Source organism: Anser brachyrhynchus (genome assembly GCF_964034855.1).
Source record: "Anser brachyrhynchus genome assembly, chromosome: 6".
In the NCBI taxonomy this organism is placed as follows: Eukaryota; Metazoa; Chordata; class Aves; order Anseriformes; family Anatidae; genus Anser; species Anser brachyrhynchus.
Genome location: NC_137700.1, coordinates 19,595,919 through 19,615,206, shown reverse-complemented (window position 1 = coordinate 19,615,206; position 19,288 = coordinate 19,595,919). Strand labels below are relative to the sequence as shown.

The window sequence follows — 19,288 nt, the reverse complement described above, 5'->3', positions numbered from 1 at the left end:
GCGCGGGGCTGGGTGGAGGTAGGGGGGGCGGGGGGTTGGGCGCGCGGACGGCTCGCCGCGTGCTGGGCCGTTAGGCGCGGGGAGGCGGCCTGCCGCCATATTGGCCCCGGCGCCATCTTGCGGGAGGGTTGTGGCGCTGCTGTCCGGGCAGCGCCGTCACCTCCCGCGGTCGCCCGCCGCCGGCTCTGAGCCTTCTCCCTGCCGCACGGGGGTTGTGTGGCCGCCTTCCGTCCCGGCGGCGGCCCGACGCCTGTCACACCGCCCGGCGGAACCTCGTAGGGGGGAAGGGGCAGCCCCCAGCCTGAGACAAAGCCCCCGGGAGCCGCGAGGCGGCTGCCAAGGGAGGAGTCAAAGCTCGCTGGCGGGTCTTGTGTCCCCAAGCACCCAGAAAATAACGTGGGGCATCGCCTGGGGTGAAGGGGGAGTGGGCTCACCACAGAAAGCGCTTTGAAACAGAAATTGCTGCCAGAAACCATTGCAGTAAGTAGTTCAAGGGCAGCAGGGATGTCTCATCCATCGTTATAAAAGATTCTTCTACCCCTTAAATACTTTATTTTACCGAAGTTCGCTTTGAGGTGAAAACACATGCAGGATATTACTCAGTGTTTAAAGTCAACAGGACACGCTCTGTAAATCAAATTGAGATTTTTGAGGTGTTTTATTTGTTGTTAAAAATAAATTTTAGTGGTGGAATAAAATCTACTTTAGAGGCAAAAACATCAAGCAGATATTCCTGTAAGGGCAACTTGCAGTGGGCTACATTATGTTATAGAGGGGTAACTAGAAAAAAAGCAGGAAAGTGCCACGTGGTGATAAATTCCTGTCAGCATTTGGTGTTCGATACTATACAAAGACAGAGCTGCCTTGGAACTTTAAAGTACAGTGCAACTTACATGAGGGTTTAGATGTTTTACATTGATAAGGATATTTCTTCATCTTTTAAATCTCTGTGCATTTTATATCTTACTCATGTCTCTTATCTCTCTTATTGGCATAACTACATCAAACTCAGTTGTTTGACAAAGAATCTGTACTCTTTCACCTGAAAGTAGGATTTAGAGGCTAAAAAGGTGACAGAGGTCTCTCCCATGATTGAAATGGAAAGGACAGTGGCAAAAATTTATTGAGGGAGAAAATTGTCAGTAAATGTCAGAATTTTATGAAGTAGCTCTATTCTTCAGTCCTTTGGCCTGGGGCCTTTTTAACCAGACGATGTGTAACTCTTAGTGATGCTCTCAGAAATCCTTACAAGTTTGTAGGAAACCCTTGGGTAGAACATGACTTCATGTACTTCCTCCTTTCCATACATATATTGCTACCATTAGTGGGCAAATGTTGATATCGCCCTTTAAAGAATGCTAATTAATCCTTTTGATTTCTTTAGGTTTCTGTATCTTCAAGATCAGCCATGCTGTTGTGACAAGGACCAGTTAAAATGGAAAACAGTGAAAAAATGTAAGCACTTCTAGTCTTTTTTTTTTTTGTAAACAAACCAAGAAAACACTGCAGGCTTAAGTGAATGTGACATGTTCCATCTTCTTTTCCCCAAGCCCTAAATATCTTTCAAGTACTTTGGACAATTTCAGCCAGAATTGATAAAGGGGCAGAATTCTGACAGGTATGACATTTCTACAAGTTAGCTTAAAACAATTGGGCAAGTTGAGAAAAGGAGAGAAGTTAGAAGGAAAAAAACAAAAACAAAAACCATAAACCATATGCAGCCTCTAGCATTCCTGGTGGTAATGGGAATTGTTAAGAACAAGATGGGGATATTGTGGAGAGAAAAGATGACTTGTACATCTTATAATTAAAGAACTTCGTATGTATTTTGGCACAATCAGAACATTTAGCAACGATGAATGGGAAAGAACAAAGAAAATACCTTTGGTATCAGGAAATGCTACATAGTAAAGTCTCACAGTGTGAATAGTATTTCAGAGCTCTGGCCTTTAGTAATCATCTGCCTAGCTTTGTTTGGGAAAGCCATGAAGATGGTCTGTGGCACCATCTATGGTGGTGTACGTGTTCTTTATTATCTAGAGTTTTTCTGGAATGAAAACTACATATATATCCCCTTGGAACAGAGGCTTGTTTGGTACTTAATGAAACACAAATTTCAAAAGGTTTAAAACTTACAGCTTTCCTTTTCAAGGATCTGTGTCTAAAAGAGCTCTCAGAAGCTACACCTCTTTATATGTCACAAAACAGTCAATTGAAATAAAGACATTTACCACTATCACAACAGCAGGCAGCTTTACTGATTCAGCACTGTAGAAAGAACAACTAATACACCAAACAGCATAAATACTGAAGTAGCAAGTAGAAGCATGCTGATTGTGGTAGTGAGTGTAAGCAGAGTACGGATCTGGGAGTGGATGTCGCAGCTCTCTAATGAGTGTACTGGGTATTTAAAAAGCAAGTGTATGGCTTGCTTTGGGCTAGAGGCTTTCTCCGTTGGCCCAAGGATTATGTAATTGTACTGTTCCTGCATATGGTATACATTTTGCATCCACACTGATGTTGATATTGATCAACATTTGCTATATTGTATTTGCTGTTTGGTGCAGTATCCCACCTTCAACTGAAAAAGAAGAAAGAAAAGTTCTGTAATTCATTTTAGCGATACAAACATTTGCCCTTAGTGAAGCTGACTAATGACTCCAACTTCAGATCCCCAAGGTGTTGAAGAAGCAGAAAAACAATTACATTTGTCATTAAATAAATCTTTACTACCTTCAAAGTGCCCCTGAGGTATTTCATAACAGTGGTTGTATCATAAACTTACCACAGACCAAAGTGTTTGGTGCAGAGGTTTTGCAATCTAGAAGGAATGGCTGGGTATCAGCTGCAAATAATTGTCATTACCTTTAGAAGTAAGTTCCACCTGAAAGCCTTGGAAAGCAGAAGTCCTATTTTTGAAATAAAAAGCAACAAGAAACCCATAACATGTTATCCTTCTTTTGAAAATGTGAGCATGGGTAAGGTTGTTTGTAAGGACATGATAAAAAAAATGTGCTTCAGAGGCACTATCGACAGTACCGCAGACTGCTTCAGTACTACTCTTTAATAAATCACTATATATTATTGACACTATACAGAGAGTTCCATGCTATGAACTCAATGATCCTCATGGGTTCCTTCCAACTCGGGATATTCTATGATTCTGTAATAAATACAGTATGGCTGAACAGCTGTTAAATAGCGTCCCTCATACAAAAAATAAGTACTTATCAACCAATCGTCACTATACAGCAGCATCAGGGATACTGTGATATTTTCCTGCATCATGTAGAACAAAACTAGTTTGAGACACCTTAGGAACAGGCTGTGAAAGAAAAAGATGGAAGGGAATGTGTAAGGCTTATCTTCGGTTGGAGAAACAAACAAACCAACAAAAACCAGCAGAAAGCTTGAACTGTATTCACAGTATGTATTTAGGAGAATTAATTGGGGGGGAAATTATAACCTTCTAATAAACATAATTTTGACAACCTGTACAATTGAGAGGACACAGAAATTACCTGTTTCATACTAAACATGAAGCTACAAGACAGCAAACTAATAATGATAAGTAACAGGCCATATTGTATCTCTCCAGACAACGTAAGACATTTGCCAGTCACAGGGAGGTGGTTATTCCATTCCATTTTGATGATGTAAGAACTCTTGACAGTGAAACATCGTTATATTATGTTTTTTTCTTCATGTTGGAAATACATTTCTATGTATCCTGCTCAATCCCTGAATGAACTTTCTGATACATATGTGTTACTACTGGAACTTGCTCTTTGTACCTCTGGATCACTCAGATTTAAACTTATTTTTACCTTTCCAGATATCCAGAAATACCTGATGATAACAATGGTTAAGATAATGGCTTTTTTGATGCTTGAATTACAGGAATCAAGTGCAGAATATAACCTTCTGAGCAGATTAACTATTTTTTTTCTTGCACAAAAAAATTATTGTAGTTTTTCCTTGGGATCTCATATGTACTGATGCTTGACATTTCCCCAAACACGTGATATATTCACTATTGTATGTCTATTATATACTGCTATACAAAGTATTTGACAAAAGTGTTTCTGTACAGGCATTACCCCTCAAAAACAAGGAGGGACATCACAGAGTTAAATCAACCTTATTGGGTTTAGCAGATTGCAGATAACAAATTTACTTACTTTTTTTAAGTGTCTCAAAGTGAGGAGGAAAAGGCTTTTATGGTCTACTATATTGGGACAAAATGGGTTGAGAATAGACTTCTGACAAAGTATGAATTAGTGTAGATTCTGTAACATAAATAAAACAAATTTTAATTATTTTGAAGCTAAGATGCACCAGAAACACAGGGACTATCACAAACAATTTATTTAACTGGTAAAGTTCACTGTCTAAGGGAATTGGTAGTGATTCAATAAAATAACTTAAGATCATGCTTTTGGGGAGCTCATAGGAGATAATCTTACCTCTTGGTGAAAGTCATCGAGATTTATTGATATTGCCAAAGTAGTTGGAGATCCGAGTCTGAGAAAGGTCCCAATGCTGGAATGTTTTATGCAAGGACTGTACTGAATGATTTGTTTGTAGATTGTAATCTGAACATTTACCATTCTGAGTTTGTTTGTTTTTTTTTTTTTAAAAAAAGCAGTCTTAAAGTACAGAGAAAGGGCAGCACAATCTGTCCATCCATTAAATACTGATTTTCTACCACATTTCTTGTCTGTAGCATATGGCTGGGAGACTGGATGCACTTGTAACTATTTCCTGAAATTTAATTTACATGTATTTAACAAGAGGCTGGTCCTTCTGCAGTTCAAGCGTGACTCTGTGTACTGGAGGGCTGAGTCCTAGAATATTTCACAGAGCTTGACACAGCTGTTTCAGTTGCTGTTATTACATGCAGAGGTTTGTCCCAGTGAAACTATTTGTGATTCTTGATTCAGCATATTTTTGTACCTTGCATGTTCATGCCACTTAAATCTCCATCTCAAGAATAAAGGTTCTTGCATTTTGAAGGACATGCAGGTGTAATTCCCAGCGCTGTGCAGCACAGCGTAGAGATTCAGAGATTTAACTCGCTGTGGCCCATGCAGGCTGCAACTTATAAGAAGAACAGGGAACATCCTCTGAACTTCTGCGTGCAGTAACAGCCCCAAGGAGTGCCTCCTTCAGTGGAGGGGACAAAGGAGAAAGACTTAGAGGCTCTAGTCAATACGCACTTGCTCAGACAGTAGAAATTACATACAAAGGGAATACTTGCCCATACTCTTGGGGGTGATCTAGAGCCTCTGACACTTGCAAGGCTTGTTGGTGTGCCCTCTGGACAGATAAGCAGTCTGCCTTCCACCCCAACCACATCTCTACATGAGCCACAACCAGTGTAGTGGTTAAGCAGTGGCACACCTGAGCCACTGACAGCCTCTTACCCTCACAGAGCAAGGTAATTTGCAACAGTCCAATAGATCTCACCCTGTAAAATTCATAGCAGCTGTGCCCCAGATGGATCCTCACAAGGCTTTCTGCCTTAGTGGAGGTGAGTTAGAGTCTACCACAGAAGTGCTTGCTTGATGAAGCACGAGATTAATGCCTCATTTTCCTGAAGGGATTCTTCAAGTGGAGGAAGTCAAAGTCATCACTGTGCAAAAAACAAAGTCTCAGTGTAAAGCAAAGCAGTGACAACAAGCTGAACTGTTGACTTGTTATGCCACAGGAGGAGGCAAAGCTCCTACTGTTCTGTGCTGACAAGTAAGGCTAAGTCATGATGTCCCCTGCAGGAATTCCAGGCTAATTCACAAGAGCTAACGGGAGCAGTGTAGCCCAATTTTGTTACATACGAATGGAGACATACATGTGATATCGTGGGGATTATGAGTCATTTTTGGCCATGTGAAAAAAGACATCGCCATTTTCAAGAGTTCAGCTGATAAGAATTTTGTATAACTGGTGTATGTTTTAAAAGCAAAAGAGAATCCAGAAGTAAACAGACTGGACGGGGAATTAGAGGCCACTTTAAGAGTCGTGCTCCATCCAATGGTTTTGGAAATAGCTGGGTTTAAATTTCCACATTTTAAATACGATCTCAGTGTGATTTAGATTGAAAACACAAACATGTATCCCTGGTAATTATTTTATTTTAGACAATCTAGGCTATTTCCTGAACCGAAACACTATTAATTGAAGCACTATCTCATTTTCTTTAAAATTACTTTCGAATTTGATGCTTATGTTGATCTAGAGAATCCACAGACTGTCCTATATAATGATTAATTCCACTTTTGAAGATACAAAGTAACAGTATGCAACAGCATATAACAGCAGCAATCAGTATGAGTATTACCTCGCAGCAATCAAGTCGCAACATAATGCCCTGCCATTCTGTGGGGTTTATGGGGTACTGGACTATTGCAGAACAGTGTAACTGTAGTGGGAAAAAAAAAGTTAACTTTAAGTTTAAACTGTTGTTAGCAATGAATACTGTTTTCAATAGGTATTGTAATTTGAGGTCATAACATCTTAAGAATTAAAACCAACTATACTGTATCAATCTTTTATTACTTGTATAGTTTATATTAGAAGTCTAAATTAGGAGAAAGCACTGAAACCACCTCCAGTCTTTGAGCCCTACAAAATAAACCGATATTCGGCAGCCTTTCCGGGATGCCAGGGCTGGTAACTTTCGTTTGGCTTTGTTCCCCCAAGTCTGAGGTGGCTCTGACTGGCAACAGCTTGGGCAGTGGCAATGCCAGGAGGGGACAAGATGCAGTTGGCTGGCAGTACCTGAAAAGTAGCTGGAGACAGTTGCTCCGCATTGATGCCTCTCCATCAACAGTGATGTTCTTGGGTCTGCTTCTCAGTCTCTCAGCACCATTCAAAGCCCACGTGCTTTCCTAGACACCTGTGCTACAGGTTACTGACTAAGATCAAACCGTGGGACGCGTACTGCTCGGAGAATTTGTTAGTACTGTTCAGAGTATGCCTGGGGCAGTCTGGGAGATGTGTTGCTATAAAAGCCCATTAATGATTATCCTCTAAAGGAGCAGCAAATTGCACGGCAGGGTAAAGGCCTTCCTCGTGGATTACTACATGCAGCTCCCGGAGACTAGATGCACCGAATCACGTGATGTATTTTATATTGCTAGGGAATTACTGTAGCCCGCGGATAGCAGCATTTTTCTGCCTTCTAGGAGATGCCAGTTATCTGGAAGATTGTTTTAATAGACACTTTTTGCTATTGCATTTACTAGAGAAGGAAAAGAAGCAAATGTGAACATTCAGAGAGTTTTCTTCCTTTTCTTCAGATTATAAAAGCAGGAATTCTCCCTAGTACTGTTGTGCACTCAAATGTCACGTACATAGTAAAGCAGACTAGAGCCAAGGGTGTTTTTGTCTTGAGGAAAATCTGTAAACTCTGAGCTGAAGCAAATATAAACAGGACTTTCTCTATTGGATGGGAATTAAGTCACAGTAAAAGACTCCCATAACCCTCCTCTGCCAGACAAAGCTGGTAGAAAAACAAGGCACTGTACAAGTGTTCACAATCTGTGTTTTCAGTCCGAAGATGAAGTTTAGAATTTTCCAATGGCTTTTTGACTTGTTTTACTGACTATAGGGTACACAATATAAACATAGTATACAGAATCTAAAGAATAATATATTTTTTAGAGTAACTCCTTTCTGTTTTCACATCTTTGCTGAGGTTCTTCACAGTCGCAGAAATGCTGCAAGACTAGCCTAGCTTCAGAACCATTTTTTTTATTGTTGTTGTTTCCCTAAAATGTAAAGCCACGTAATGGTTTTAAATGGTAAATAATAAGTTCTTCTACATTTATGTAATGTTATATGCTGTATTATGAAGGGGGGCCTTAACTTTGCTTTAAGTTTTATCGTATAGGCTCTTCAGGCCTTAATTTTCAATCTTTAGTTACCTCAGTATGAGTTTGTCTGGGTATGTATTGGAAAAACAACTTCTTTTTTCCCCCCGAAACCATTTTACAAGAAGATTCACATGAAAAATGCAGGAAAGAAAAATTAGACGACTAAGTGCAAAATAGAAGTATAAAATTTATTTAAAACCACCCACAAAGTTCTGTGTAATCAGGAATGATACAATTTGTAATAGTCTTTTTAAAAACTCATGACAAGATTTAAAATATATTTTCAATTACAGTATTCATTTAGCCTTATTCAGTTAGGACAATAAAAAAATGAAAGTTTACGTTCTAAACAGATGAGACACACAAGAAAAATAGAACAGAACAGACAATTTCCACAACAACAATTTTTACATGTATGTTTCAATACTAGTATCAACATTTCAATGCATCTTGCTACATAAACATGAAATCATGTACAACAACTGCTTGCACCAAAAAACATAGCTTAATTAGATCTTTCAAGTAACATGCAGTCACAACTCACAAGTCTTCAAGTACTGCTGGTAAGGGTTCCCTTGTCTGCAAAGAAGATTTTAAGGTTCAGTTTCTCAGCTAGTCCAACTCCTCATAGCTCCACCAATCTCATGAAGCTATGCTCAGTTATACTAGGAAAGAATCAGGCCCCAAATATTTTTTGAGAAAAGAAGTAATTTTTATACTTTCTCCTGTAAATACTGTGACATAATGAAGTGCTTTTTCTTTCTGATTTTTTTCTCCCTGTACATCATCTTTTGTTTTTTTTTTTTTAAAGTTATGTTTCAGATCTAAATACAGTAGGTTGGTAACTGGAAATAATCCAAAACCTCAAAGTTGAAAAATAAATATCAAATGCATCCCAAAGAAAGAAAGATAAACAAGGAAAGAGATAGGAAGAAAGAGAAGCAAAGAAAGAAAATAGCCTTTTTTTGGCATACTGTCTATCTTTTTTTAAAGTAGGAAAGAATTCATTAGCCGTATCATTTTAGTACAGCATGTCCTTAAAATTTTATGTTTTTACAATAGCAAATTTTGAATAGCATTTATGACCTGGTACAATACTGTCACATTATGAGGAGCTGTCTCTTTTAAACTGAGCAAATTATTTTAGAATAATTAATTGTTAAAGACTGAAATGTCTTAAGTTTTTGTGTTGGTTAGAACTGGATTTCTTTTAGTTGTATTGGTATATTGGATTTGCTTTTCTTGCCTTCAGCTATTTTTAATTTTGAGGACAAGAGATTCATGAAGTTTAGACACTGCCTTTTGCGTTGCATGGATTACAGTCTGGCATTCACAAAGTTTGTATGAAACCAGTTCTCCTTAGGTTCTGCAGTATCATTGCACTTCAGAAATTTAAGAATGAAAATACAACAATTTTTTCCTCAAATCTTTTTGAAAGACAAACATTTAACTGCAATGTTGTGAGGGTATGGGGGGCGGCACTTGATGTTTACAAAAAGCTTCCATAGGCAGCGAGGGAAGCTTTGCATGACTCAAGCATGCAGGGCAGTGCCAGCAGTTTCACTGCTGAGTATCACCACGGTCAGGGCAGTCAGAAAATGTTGGTTTTTAGCTTCGTCTCTCAAGATCTACCTCAGTGTGGCAACACTGAATGGAGTTCAGTAGATTCTCACAACCCCACTTTATGCAATCAAGTAAAAGGGTTCAAGTAATGATAAAAGCAAGGAAATATTTTAAGAAAAACTACCTACGTTTAGAAACAGCGTTACTGACAACTCCATGAGATTTCTGGCCAGGTCATTATCTTGAGGTACAAATCTACCGCATTCTCCTTGTAGACAAGGTTGGGAAAAGGACAGCCAATAGAAATGAATACTTAAAAAGCCAGTTACAAAACAAGGTGGAGGAATTTCTCTTCAATCTGTATTTCTAAGCTAAGAACAATCTAGGTGTTACTGGCCAGTATGCGCAAAATAGGGTTATCGTTGTACACATCAGTCCTTTGGTAAGAATTGTAATTTATACTAATGATCTTTCATACCGTTATCAGTATAATGGGATGCTCCGAACGATGTAAGCTCAGTGGGCATCCATTCACAGCCCCTTTATCCTTCTAATGGGATGCAAAGGACATCAGTATAAATGAGAATCAGGGCCTTCATTCTTACTTTAAGAAGATTCCCAAACCCTAGACCCTTTTCCATTACAATATAATAAAAATACAGACATACATGTAAAATATTGATCAGATCACAAAACTTTCCACAACAGCATTAAAATGTTCTGTCGCAACAACTGCAATACCGAACATCAAACTAGCAGTTCCCTTGCTCCACTGCAACAGCACTTCTTTGGAATACAGTTCATCTGCTGTAACTGGTAACTCTCTGTAGGTTAGCTGACAAATCTCTCCTCCTTCTTACACATGTAGTTTTTTGAGGTCTACAACCTGTGTCCTCTCATTTTATGAGGAAAGCTGGTAGGGTGTGCAAAGTGTTAAAAACAGCACTGTCACACCAAACAGAGCAAGTCACCTTCATGTAAGTTATTTAGCACCCCAGTCTTGCATTCACTGCAAGTACACTGTTGGAAGATTCTAGCATTTTAATATAACTACGTGTGGAAAATGGCATATATAATGGTCCAGTAGAAAAGAGAAGTTGCTGTTGTAGAAGAATTCAGGATACAGCATCAAGAAGCATCTTATATCTTTAAAAGCTGAAGTTACAAGTATGTGGTTAAGCACTGTAAACAATGTTGGGGTGAACTGGGGAACTGGATTGGAAAAAGGATCCTAAAGTCTTTGCATCTCAGAAAGAGAAAAAACAATGCCAACGCTCCTGTACCCTTTTATAAAAGGCAATTACTATTATTTTCTGCTCAAGCTCAATCAGTTCCACTTGCTGCTACAGAGGAAGAACCCAAAAAATCCATTGTTCCTCTCTTTTTTTCCAAGCAGTCCTGTCAGTTAAGGCATGAACTTACACAAAACTAAGGTTTCTCACAAGGACGAGAACTGATCTCTGCACGGGAATATAACCAGAAGATGTAAAGAAATACTCCTGCTCTTGTAATTATGCAGGGTCTGCAGCATCTGTCATGTCAAAATCTGAGCAGAGCTGGTAGAGTAACTCAAAAGAAAAGAAGGCACTCCACAGAGATGCTAGCAACAGGAGTCTTCAACTGTGAGCAAAGGGTCTTTTGTTTAGCTACTTGCAGACACAAGAACAGAGTGTAACAACTACAGCAAGAGATCTGAGAGTTAACTGGAAAAAAATATTTAAAAAAGTAAGAAAATACTGATGAAGAAAGATAATGAAATGTCCTTCTTTCTTGAAATGAAAAAATATCCAATATTATGGGTTCCATATGAGAGAACATGAATTAAAAAAAAAAAGAGAGAAAGAAAGAATGAAAAAATGAGAACTGCCTTATATAGAATAAGAGGTGACAAAGAAACAGATTTTGGGACAGTCACAAAGAGAATAAATTCATGTGATATTCCTGAGATGATGAAGACTGGCTGATCTACATAGAAAGTAGCGACAGCTGTGGGGCGTGTTCACGAGCAGGCTGACATGTCTACTCCTACTGCTGAGCACTGAAGTAGATCTGCAGAGAGACAGGAAGAACTTCTGGAGCAGTTTTAAGTGTTTAAAGCATTCAGCAGCAGGTGAGAATGCGATCTAGTGCCGAGTGTGAAAACAGCTAACTACAACAGATGATCCACAAGGAGACTAAGGAATGAGAAAGCTGCCTGTAGTATTTGGTGTCATCTGTATAGAGCAGAAAGCAACACCTACTCATCGACACTAGTCAAATCTAACGTTCTTCAGAGAGATAACACAGCAGCATGTTGAGAATTAAGTTGGCTTAATTTAGGAAGCAAGTATGTAAAGGACAATATTAAGCAAAAAATTTAGCTCACTCCTCTTTTTTGACATGACCAAAAATGTTTTAACAGGGCAATAACAAAATAACTATTAAATCAATTTTTAAACACTTTAGAAAAAATAAGTGACCTATATGCATACTGGTGCCTGCCTGATCAGGTACTATGATTAGAAATCCTTGCTCTCTGAAAAAAAACTCAAGTATAAATCTCTACATTTTTTGCAGCAACATACTGAAGCACCATTTACACAGCTTGTGAAAACTAAGTATCAGGGAAGTCCAGAAGAAACTAGAGCCAGTTTCTGTACTGTTCTACTGAGTAGCCACATCCTCAGGACTTTTGACACTGGCCACTCTATCTAATTAAAGAAGGACAAAAATGTATCATGGACTTTAAAAAGTTTTTGTATTTAAAATTACATACACCAAAAAGTGTCAGTATAAAGAAGCACCCTAGCAACCACAACACGTGTACATGAGAAGGCTGTTTCTGAAGTCCATTGTACCTTTCACAGCTTTGCCTGTGACTGTCTACAAGAGAGTGACCAACTCTCACCCTCTTCTTTGTTTGTTTTGTTGTTCCTTAAAAAAGCCAATATACTTAGGCAGAGAACAAGGGAAAGATTACTGTCCCCGGAGGAACTGTGGAAACAGCTGAATTTGTACGTGTATCCACAGCCGTGTGACACAATGGCACATCCTTACTGGTTCGAAACAATGCTGTAACGCAGACATTGCAGTGCATTATGACACTGTGGTGTCATAATCATCAATGGAAACTTTCTCTGCAATTTAATTTTACACAAAGATATTTCTCTGCACTTTCTCTTGAAAGTCAGATCACCACCTGATGAAAGTAAGAAAGCCAGACTGTATTTCTACATGTGATTGGACTGTTCCTTGTCTCTAACTAATTATTTAAGATCAGATGACAGAAAGTTTCGTGAGGCACGGCTGGACAGATGCTTTTCACACATGAGAAACACAACACCAACAATTTTATGGAAGATACGTCACAAAGACCTTACTTTGTATACAACTGCTCTTAGGTACAGAAAGTGTGAAGTAGACATGTAATTTAGCTTTTTGTAGTATCTGAGGATATGGTTATTTCCTATAGGTTAGAAATAAGGAGACATTTCTTCTCAGAAAGAGTAGTCAGGCATTGGAACAGGTTGCTCAGGAAGTGGTGGTGTCACCATCCCTGGGAGTGTTCAAGGAAAGGTTGGACCTGGTGCTTAGGGACATGGTTTAGTGGGTGATACTGGTGGTAGGGGGATGGTTGGACCAGATGATCTTAAAGGTCTTTTACAACCTTAATGATTCTATGAACTTCTATGAACTAAAAGTTACAGGATTTCCATGGGAAAAAAAGGGCATAATCATATAGTTATAAATTATAAAGCTGATGACTGATTGATAAATGAGCTAATTTCACAGAGAGAAATTTCATAGGAAGTGAAAGGGCGAGATTCAACCTTACATTTTAAATATAAAGTCATGAAGATGCAGTTTGTTAGCATGTTTCAATTAAAATTTGTCATTGGACAACCTATCAATTAAGAAAAAAAATCACAAAAAAACCTTGCCAACATAAGCCTGAATCAGGTCTGAAGGAGACCTGCTTGTATGCCTGAAACTTGACGTGAAGGTATTATGTCTCTCTACACACCACTAATCACTTCTTGTGCTACAAACAATAAAACCTCTGCACTTAATCAAAAGTACATTGATCCCAAATCTTTCTGTGTATGTCCTTGCAAGACTATTAATTGTGGTATTGTTGCAAGGGTCTGAGTCAGCATGGGCTTTGGTCAACTGTATCCATATCCATCCAGTTAAATATGAAAGTTGCATAAAAGCTTGATAAATGAGCACATTGCAGTCAACAGGGCTGCAGCAATGTAAACAGGACCCAAATTTAACCCACCAAATTTAGTGTAATACTGCAATGATATTAAAAACATCTTAAAAAAAAACACAAATGGTTGTACGTTACAAATAATCTTCAGTATTAACGAATGTGTCATTTACCCATGCTTACAATGAAGCGTTGCTTAAGATACTACGATTATTTCCTGTTATAAGTGTAGAGAGGTGCTGTCAGGTAAGATAAAGACTTTTAACAGCAGTTATTCCTAAGTAAAAGAGTTAGCTTAGAAAGTTCTTACAAAAACCAGAACTGCATACAACTGTTAGAGCTAGAAGGTCACAAGTATTTGTAAGTTCTTTCAAAGCTTTTTGGATCTTGTGACTAAAATATTTATAGAAACAATTTTTGCTACTTTCTGTAATACAAGATAGCCTGTTAGAAACAGTAACATGGAGAAATTCTATGAGTAAAATTCAGTATGTAATTGGGCACAGCTGCAGTAACTCCAAGGGGGACTCAGGGACTCACAGAACTGGCTCCTGCAGAAGGCGCTACATTTTCCTTCCTTCACTGTGAAGGAGGAGCGGTGGTGCCGGACCCAGTGGAGAAAGGGGTGAGAGACATCTCTTCTGGAAAATCAAAGGTGTCCCGTGTTGGGTCATGACAGTTTTTGCTAGAGAACTGGGAAAACTGATCAAAAGACCACCACATCCCACCACCAGCCCATACCTGAATCCATTTTGTTTTTTTTTTTCCACTGAGTACAATGCCAGCTGTTGGAAACCAAATAAAATGTGTGGGTCTGACCTAGCCAGCTACCTTAACTTTGAATCCAGTTCCTGATCTGGCCATCCCTGAAGGCCTTTGTTAAGGGATAAAAGCAAACTATGCAAGTGGTGGTGTGGGCTGCAAAGGAAAGCAATACACCCACAGATGTACAAATCTTAAGAGACAACTACTGTTATAAAATGATAGCCTTACTCAAAAAAAACCACATAATTTGTGTACAAGACTGATAAATATTCTGAAATGTTACCATAAATAGCACACAGTTGTAAAAACAGTAAAAGGTTGTATTTTCTTTACCGCAGTACAGCAATAGAAAATATTAGCTTCCCAAATCACAACCTGCCGTGTGCCACAGCAGTAACCAGAAGCGGCCAGCTTACCTGCCTGTTAGGTACACACTGAGAAAGTAGTTATGTTATGAACAGCCAAGGAAAGAGCACCTATTGTATAGACGATATATTTTCTCATATAAGTAATCTTAATAAAGTAGTAACTCTGAGCTTTAGCACCTATCAGTTAATAGCATTACTCTTATGTTAAGATAAACTTTTCTCTTAAAATTGCCTTTTCAAATAAGGTAGACCTGGACTTGCTGAAAGTCTACTGGTGCAGTCACTGGAGCAGTGACTTGCCAGGGGCTATGTTTGGAGGTATCCTTTCAGATCCACCTTTTAGTTTCTCACTTCTTTGAGGGAAGCTGCTGGTTTTTAAATAGAACATTTTCACCTTGAAGTTTCTAACCACACAGAAGTAAAATCTGGACATTTACAGGGGAAGATTCAAGTGAAACTGATCCACTGTACCGATCTGAACATTTCTAAAGGTAGAGATGGCTCTAACATTACTTTGCGTAGAGAACTTGTTACTCACATGGGAGTGCTGAATGATATTTTCAATTTGTATTACACAACCCAAAGCTATCAGCACTGTCAGTGAAACAAACTCATCTTTTCTGCAAATGATCGATCGTGGTGTTGGACAAGGGTTTTCAGATAGCAAATACATGAATGGAATAGCTAGAGAACGTACAGTACTACTTACTGTATGGACAGCTGGAGTTCTTACTAGTCTTAGGCTCACCAAAAATATACAAGTTTCAAAATGGAAATCTAAGGCACACAAAATACCATAATGATTTGATGTATACTGTATATTACGTAGTCAAGAAGCATAAAACTGCTGGTACAAAATGATGGCATAATATTGTTTTTGTTTTATTATTATTTACAATCCCTTCATATCCTCTATTTGAACTAATATTAAGCTTTGAACTAAGATTTGCAGCATACCCGGTTTTTACAAATTTTACTTAAAATAGGTAAGATACAAAGAATGGGTTCAATTCGGCCATCCTCTGCCATCAAAATTTTGTTAATTTCGACAGGAATCTGTGGAATTGAACCCAAGGTCATTACATAGTGATTGCTATTTCAGACCTTGCTCCCGCAAACACTAGGTGTGTATCCATTTGTACAGGAGAACAGTCTCATTGATCAACGGCCGTATTGAAGTATTTGTAGCACCAACGTCCTAACTGGCACTATGTGTTAAAAATACAATTTATGTACTTTTCGTACCAAAACTGTAGATAGAGCATTTACAGTTCAACTTTTCAAGGAAAAAGCACCTTGTCTAGGTTTTAAATAAAGCAGATCTAGATAATTCATATTCCTCTGTTACAGCACCACTACATTATTATATTATCAAGTATATTATTAGTATATTTTCACACTGGAAAAATCTAACCTCGTTACGCCTATGGATTACCCAGCTGGGGAGGACTCCGAGGCAGAATTAAGGTACAGCTTCGTCTCTGGGGCCTGATCCTGCAGCTCTCAGTCACGACAGGAGTCCTGGCTTGAGCGGTGCTCCTAGCTCTGACTGGGCAGGTATGGCTACGCAGAACTGTTCTCATGGAGGAAGTTGCAGGATGAGGTCAGTCCTTAGCTAACGTTGTCATTTGGTAATTTGTTTAAATAAATAAGGTTAAAAAGGAAATACATAGGAGAGGAGAATCAGAAAGAAGAGTGGGATGCTACAGCATTTAAAAGCAATGGAGTGTCTGTTTTTCCTCTGGTCCAGCGAATACTCATTTCATGATATGTCACTTTTTCAACAAAAATGGAGAACATAAATTTCATATGTTTGGAAGGAAGAATACAACCCTTTCTACATGAAACGTAGAAATCACTTAAAAGTTTACCATGCATTTTTGTAAAAAAAACTGAACTTAGAAAGCTGGTGAACTTTATAGATGGGTTCTTCTTAAGGAAAAATTTGCTGTTAAATATTAGAAATTTCATTCTTTTCCAACACTTCCTTTGTATTTTCCTCAAATTAATATTTTTTGTTTCAGAATAGAATAAGGCAACTCTAGGGGGTATTTTTTATCCCAAAACAATCCTACCCCTGAGGCATTAGGAACATTTGGTTGTCATGTTAACTTATAATGCTCCAAACGAATGAGACTTATGCACTTATTGCTCAAAGAAATCATAACATATGCTGCCTTTAAAAAATAAAAATAAAAATCTTAACTCCCCAATAGCAACGCACATATTGATGTCTCCTAATTTCATGTTTGTACACTTTCTTTCAAATAATAAAATGTTTCCATATTTCATAACTGTTGTTTATATGTAACAAAATCTTCCATGAAAAAGGGCAAGTCTAAAAACAATCACATGCTATTAGCATACATACTGCAGCTGTAACAATATGGAACTCTACACAGCAAGAATAAAATGATTTCTTCTGTAGAGTATGCACAAACCTTAGACAATATGATCCTTATACTATACTATTTCAAGTTAATTTTAAAAATAGAAAGTGCTTTTAAAATATATATTTACAGCTTAAAAACAACTTCCAGCCATCATTGCCAATAACTTCATTTCATACATAATGACAAATCTAGAGAAAAAAAAAATCATTGGTTTTCTAAACGATTTATCTGTAATTTGGACTATATAGCAATGGTTGGAAGTTGTTAAAGCAATGGCACCATGAAGTAATAATTCAGCTTATTTATTTTAACTGTTTGATGTGGTTAAGCACCAAGAGCTGTGTAGAGCTACTACTGTAATAACTTGATTTAACACCATAAAATGTGAACCTGTTAAAATCCCTATAAATGATTTCTGTAGTAAACAGACTTGATTTAAAGCACCAAAATATAAATTCCTAAAGGTAATAAACTGAATGATTTCAATCAAGGTTAATAACCTAAACAAAATCTTTTTTAGAATGTATTAAAACTATACAACTTTTTTTTTTTTTTGCTTAAAATGTGCTTGAGCACCACCAAATGTTAAAGTCACAGTTTAAGAAGAAATCCCCCCACATTTTTTTTTTTTACCTCAGCCTTAAAATGGTTGAGATGAGCAAATAGTAAACGACACGAGACTTGTTCTTTAACAGCACCTTAAAGAAACACTGTGTAATGCTGCACCAAGAGGAGGCATTCGATACTAAAACCTATGCCCAATGGTTGTAAGGCCCTGCAACTCGTGTAAGGGCATAAGAAGATACTGTTATTACGTTATCTTTAGTTACTGTTAATGCTCTGCGTGATGGAATTTGGTTGAACTCATTGTCTTCGTAAAAAATCTCTCTGTTTTCACTTGTTTGCTTTGTTTTCCTGCTGCTAGAGTTCAGTTCAGTATTCTCTGTTCCTAATCGTTCTGCTTCTTTTTCTTTTTCTTTTGCCCTCTCAGCCATCTTTGCTTCCCACATGGCTAACCCATGTTTTGGCTCATTTAAATTTTTGTGTTGGTAGAAAACTAAGGAAATCCGTGTGGGATGATTGCGGTTGGGTTTTTTAATAGGTGTGGTAGCATGGAGTTCACGTCTTGCACATTCAATTAAGATAGAACCATGAGAAGGTGCCACAGCAACACCGCCAATGTCATCATCCAAAAAATTGTGCTCGCTGTCTGACCACAGTTCCTCAGCTTTTTCTTCAGAATCAGTTGGTTGTCCCAGTGCAGTGTTTTGCTTTTCGTCAGCACAGTCAAAATCACACATCTGTTCTTGAAGGGAGCCACCCTTCTCCATTGGGCACCCGTGGGAACAGTCAGCTTCGTTTCCAACTGCGTCCCTTGCTGGAGAGCTCTGCGGTACTGACAAATCGCAAGAGCTGATCATCTGCGAAGAAGGAGAATTGTCTAACTGAGGCTGACAATTCTGCTTGTCTGGCTGATGTTCAAGTATACTGGGCAGGGGGTCTTTATGGGCTGGGGGGCCTGGAGCAGTGACCTCTGGAAGAATTGGTGGCACACCATTCATCTTATCATTCAGCAAAATTCCAGTATAATCTTTGACCGACACATCAAAGTTCTTACAATTAATATAAGGTGTCACGTGAGGTTGCTTACTACTGCATTCAAAATACCCGTAGGGAACTGAAAAATCTTGTTGAATATTAGTCACTGCTGTTAGGCCAGGCTTATGTGCTAACGATGAATAAGGATGTAAACTATCCACCTTGAAAGGGGGGGAAGCCGTATACTGTTTTAATAAGGAGCAATTTTTAGTAGTGTTTGAAGTATGTTTCATGGCATAGAGGTGGTCGGAAGTCTCCATTTTTATTCCAGGTTTTAAAGCATCTGTTTTGTTCCCTAAAAAAAAATGTACACCAAAGTGTAAGTTACTTTTCCTCAGTTAATAAAACATACCTTTTATGGTATTTTCATACGTGCTTTCTAATATGAAAGATATAAATGATGACTACAGATTATTCAACATGGTAATTTTTAACTTTCTAGGAGTATCTGTATGACAAACTATGTACATAATTACCTTGCTGAATTACTGCCTTAATCTTTTCCCGTCAGACTGCTGGTATATAAAACAGAAA

The 19,288-nt window shown here is 38.2% G+C and overlaps 1 protein-coding gene and 1 long non-coding RNA gene across 6 annotated transcripts in view; one reads left to right on the top strand and one right to left on the bottom strand.

Annotated features, from left to right (window-relative positions):
• Positions 1-38: 38 nt before the first annotated feature.
• LOC308197301 overlaps positions 39-19,288 on the top strand; it is a 32,084-nt gene continuing 12,834 nt past the window's right edge. Inside the window, exons 1-2 of the long non-coding RNA XR_013952785.1 lie at positions 39-480; positions 1,385-1,455. This is a non-coding gene — a long non-coding RNA (uncharacterized lncRNA). The remainder of the gene's footprint in view (positions 481-1,384; positions 1,456-19,288) is intronic.
• The window catches only part of TET1 (tet methylcytosine dioxygenase 1), a 77,268-nt gene continuing 66,021 nt past the window's right edge, over positions 8,042-19,288 (bottom strand). For 3 of the 5 annotated variants that reach the window (XM_080597436.1, XM_080597437.1, XM_080597435.1), the window contains one exon: positions 8,042-19,049. In XM_080597436.1, coding sequence (XP_080453562.1) covers positions 17,908-19,049 — 1,142 coding nt within the window. In that variant the 3' untranslated portion in view covers positions 8,042-17,907. The remainder of the gene's footprint in view (positions 19,050-19,288) is intronic. The other 2 variants (XM_080597438.1, XR_013952703.1) reach the window with 2 other exon arrangements.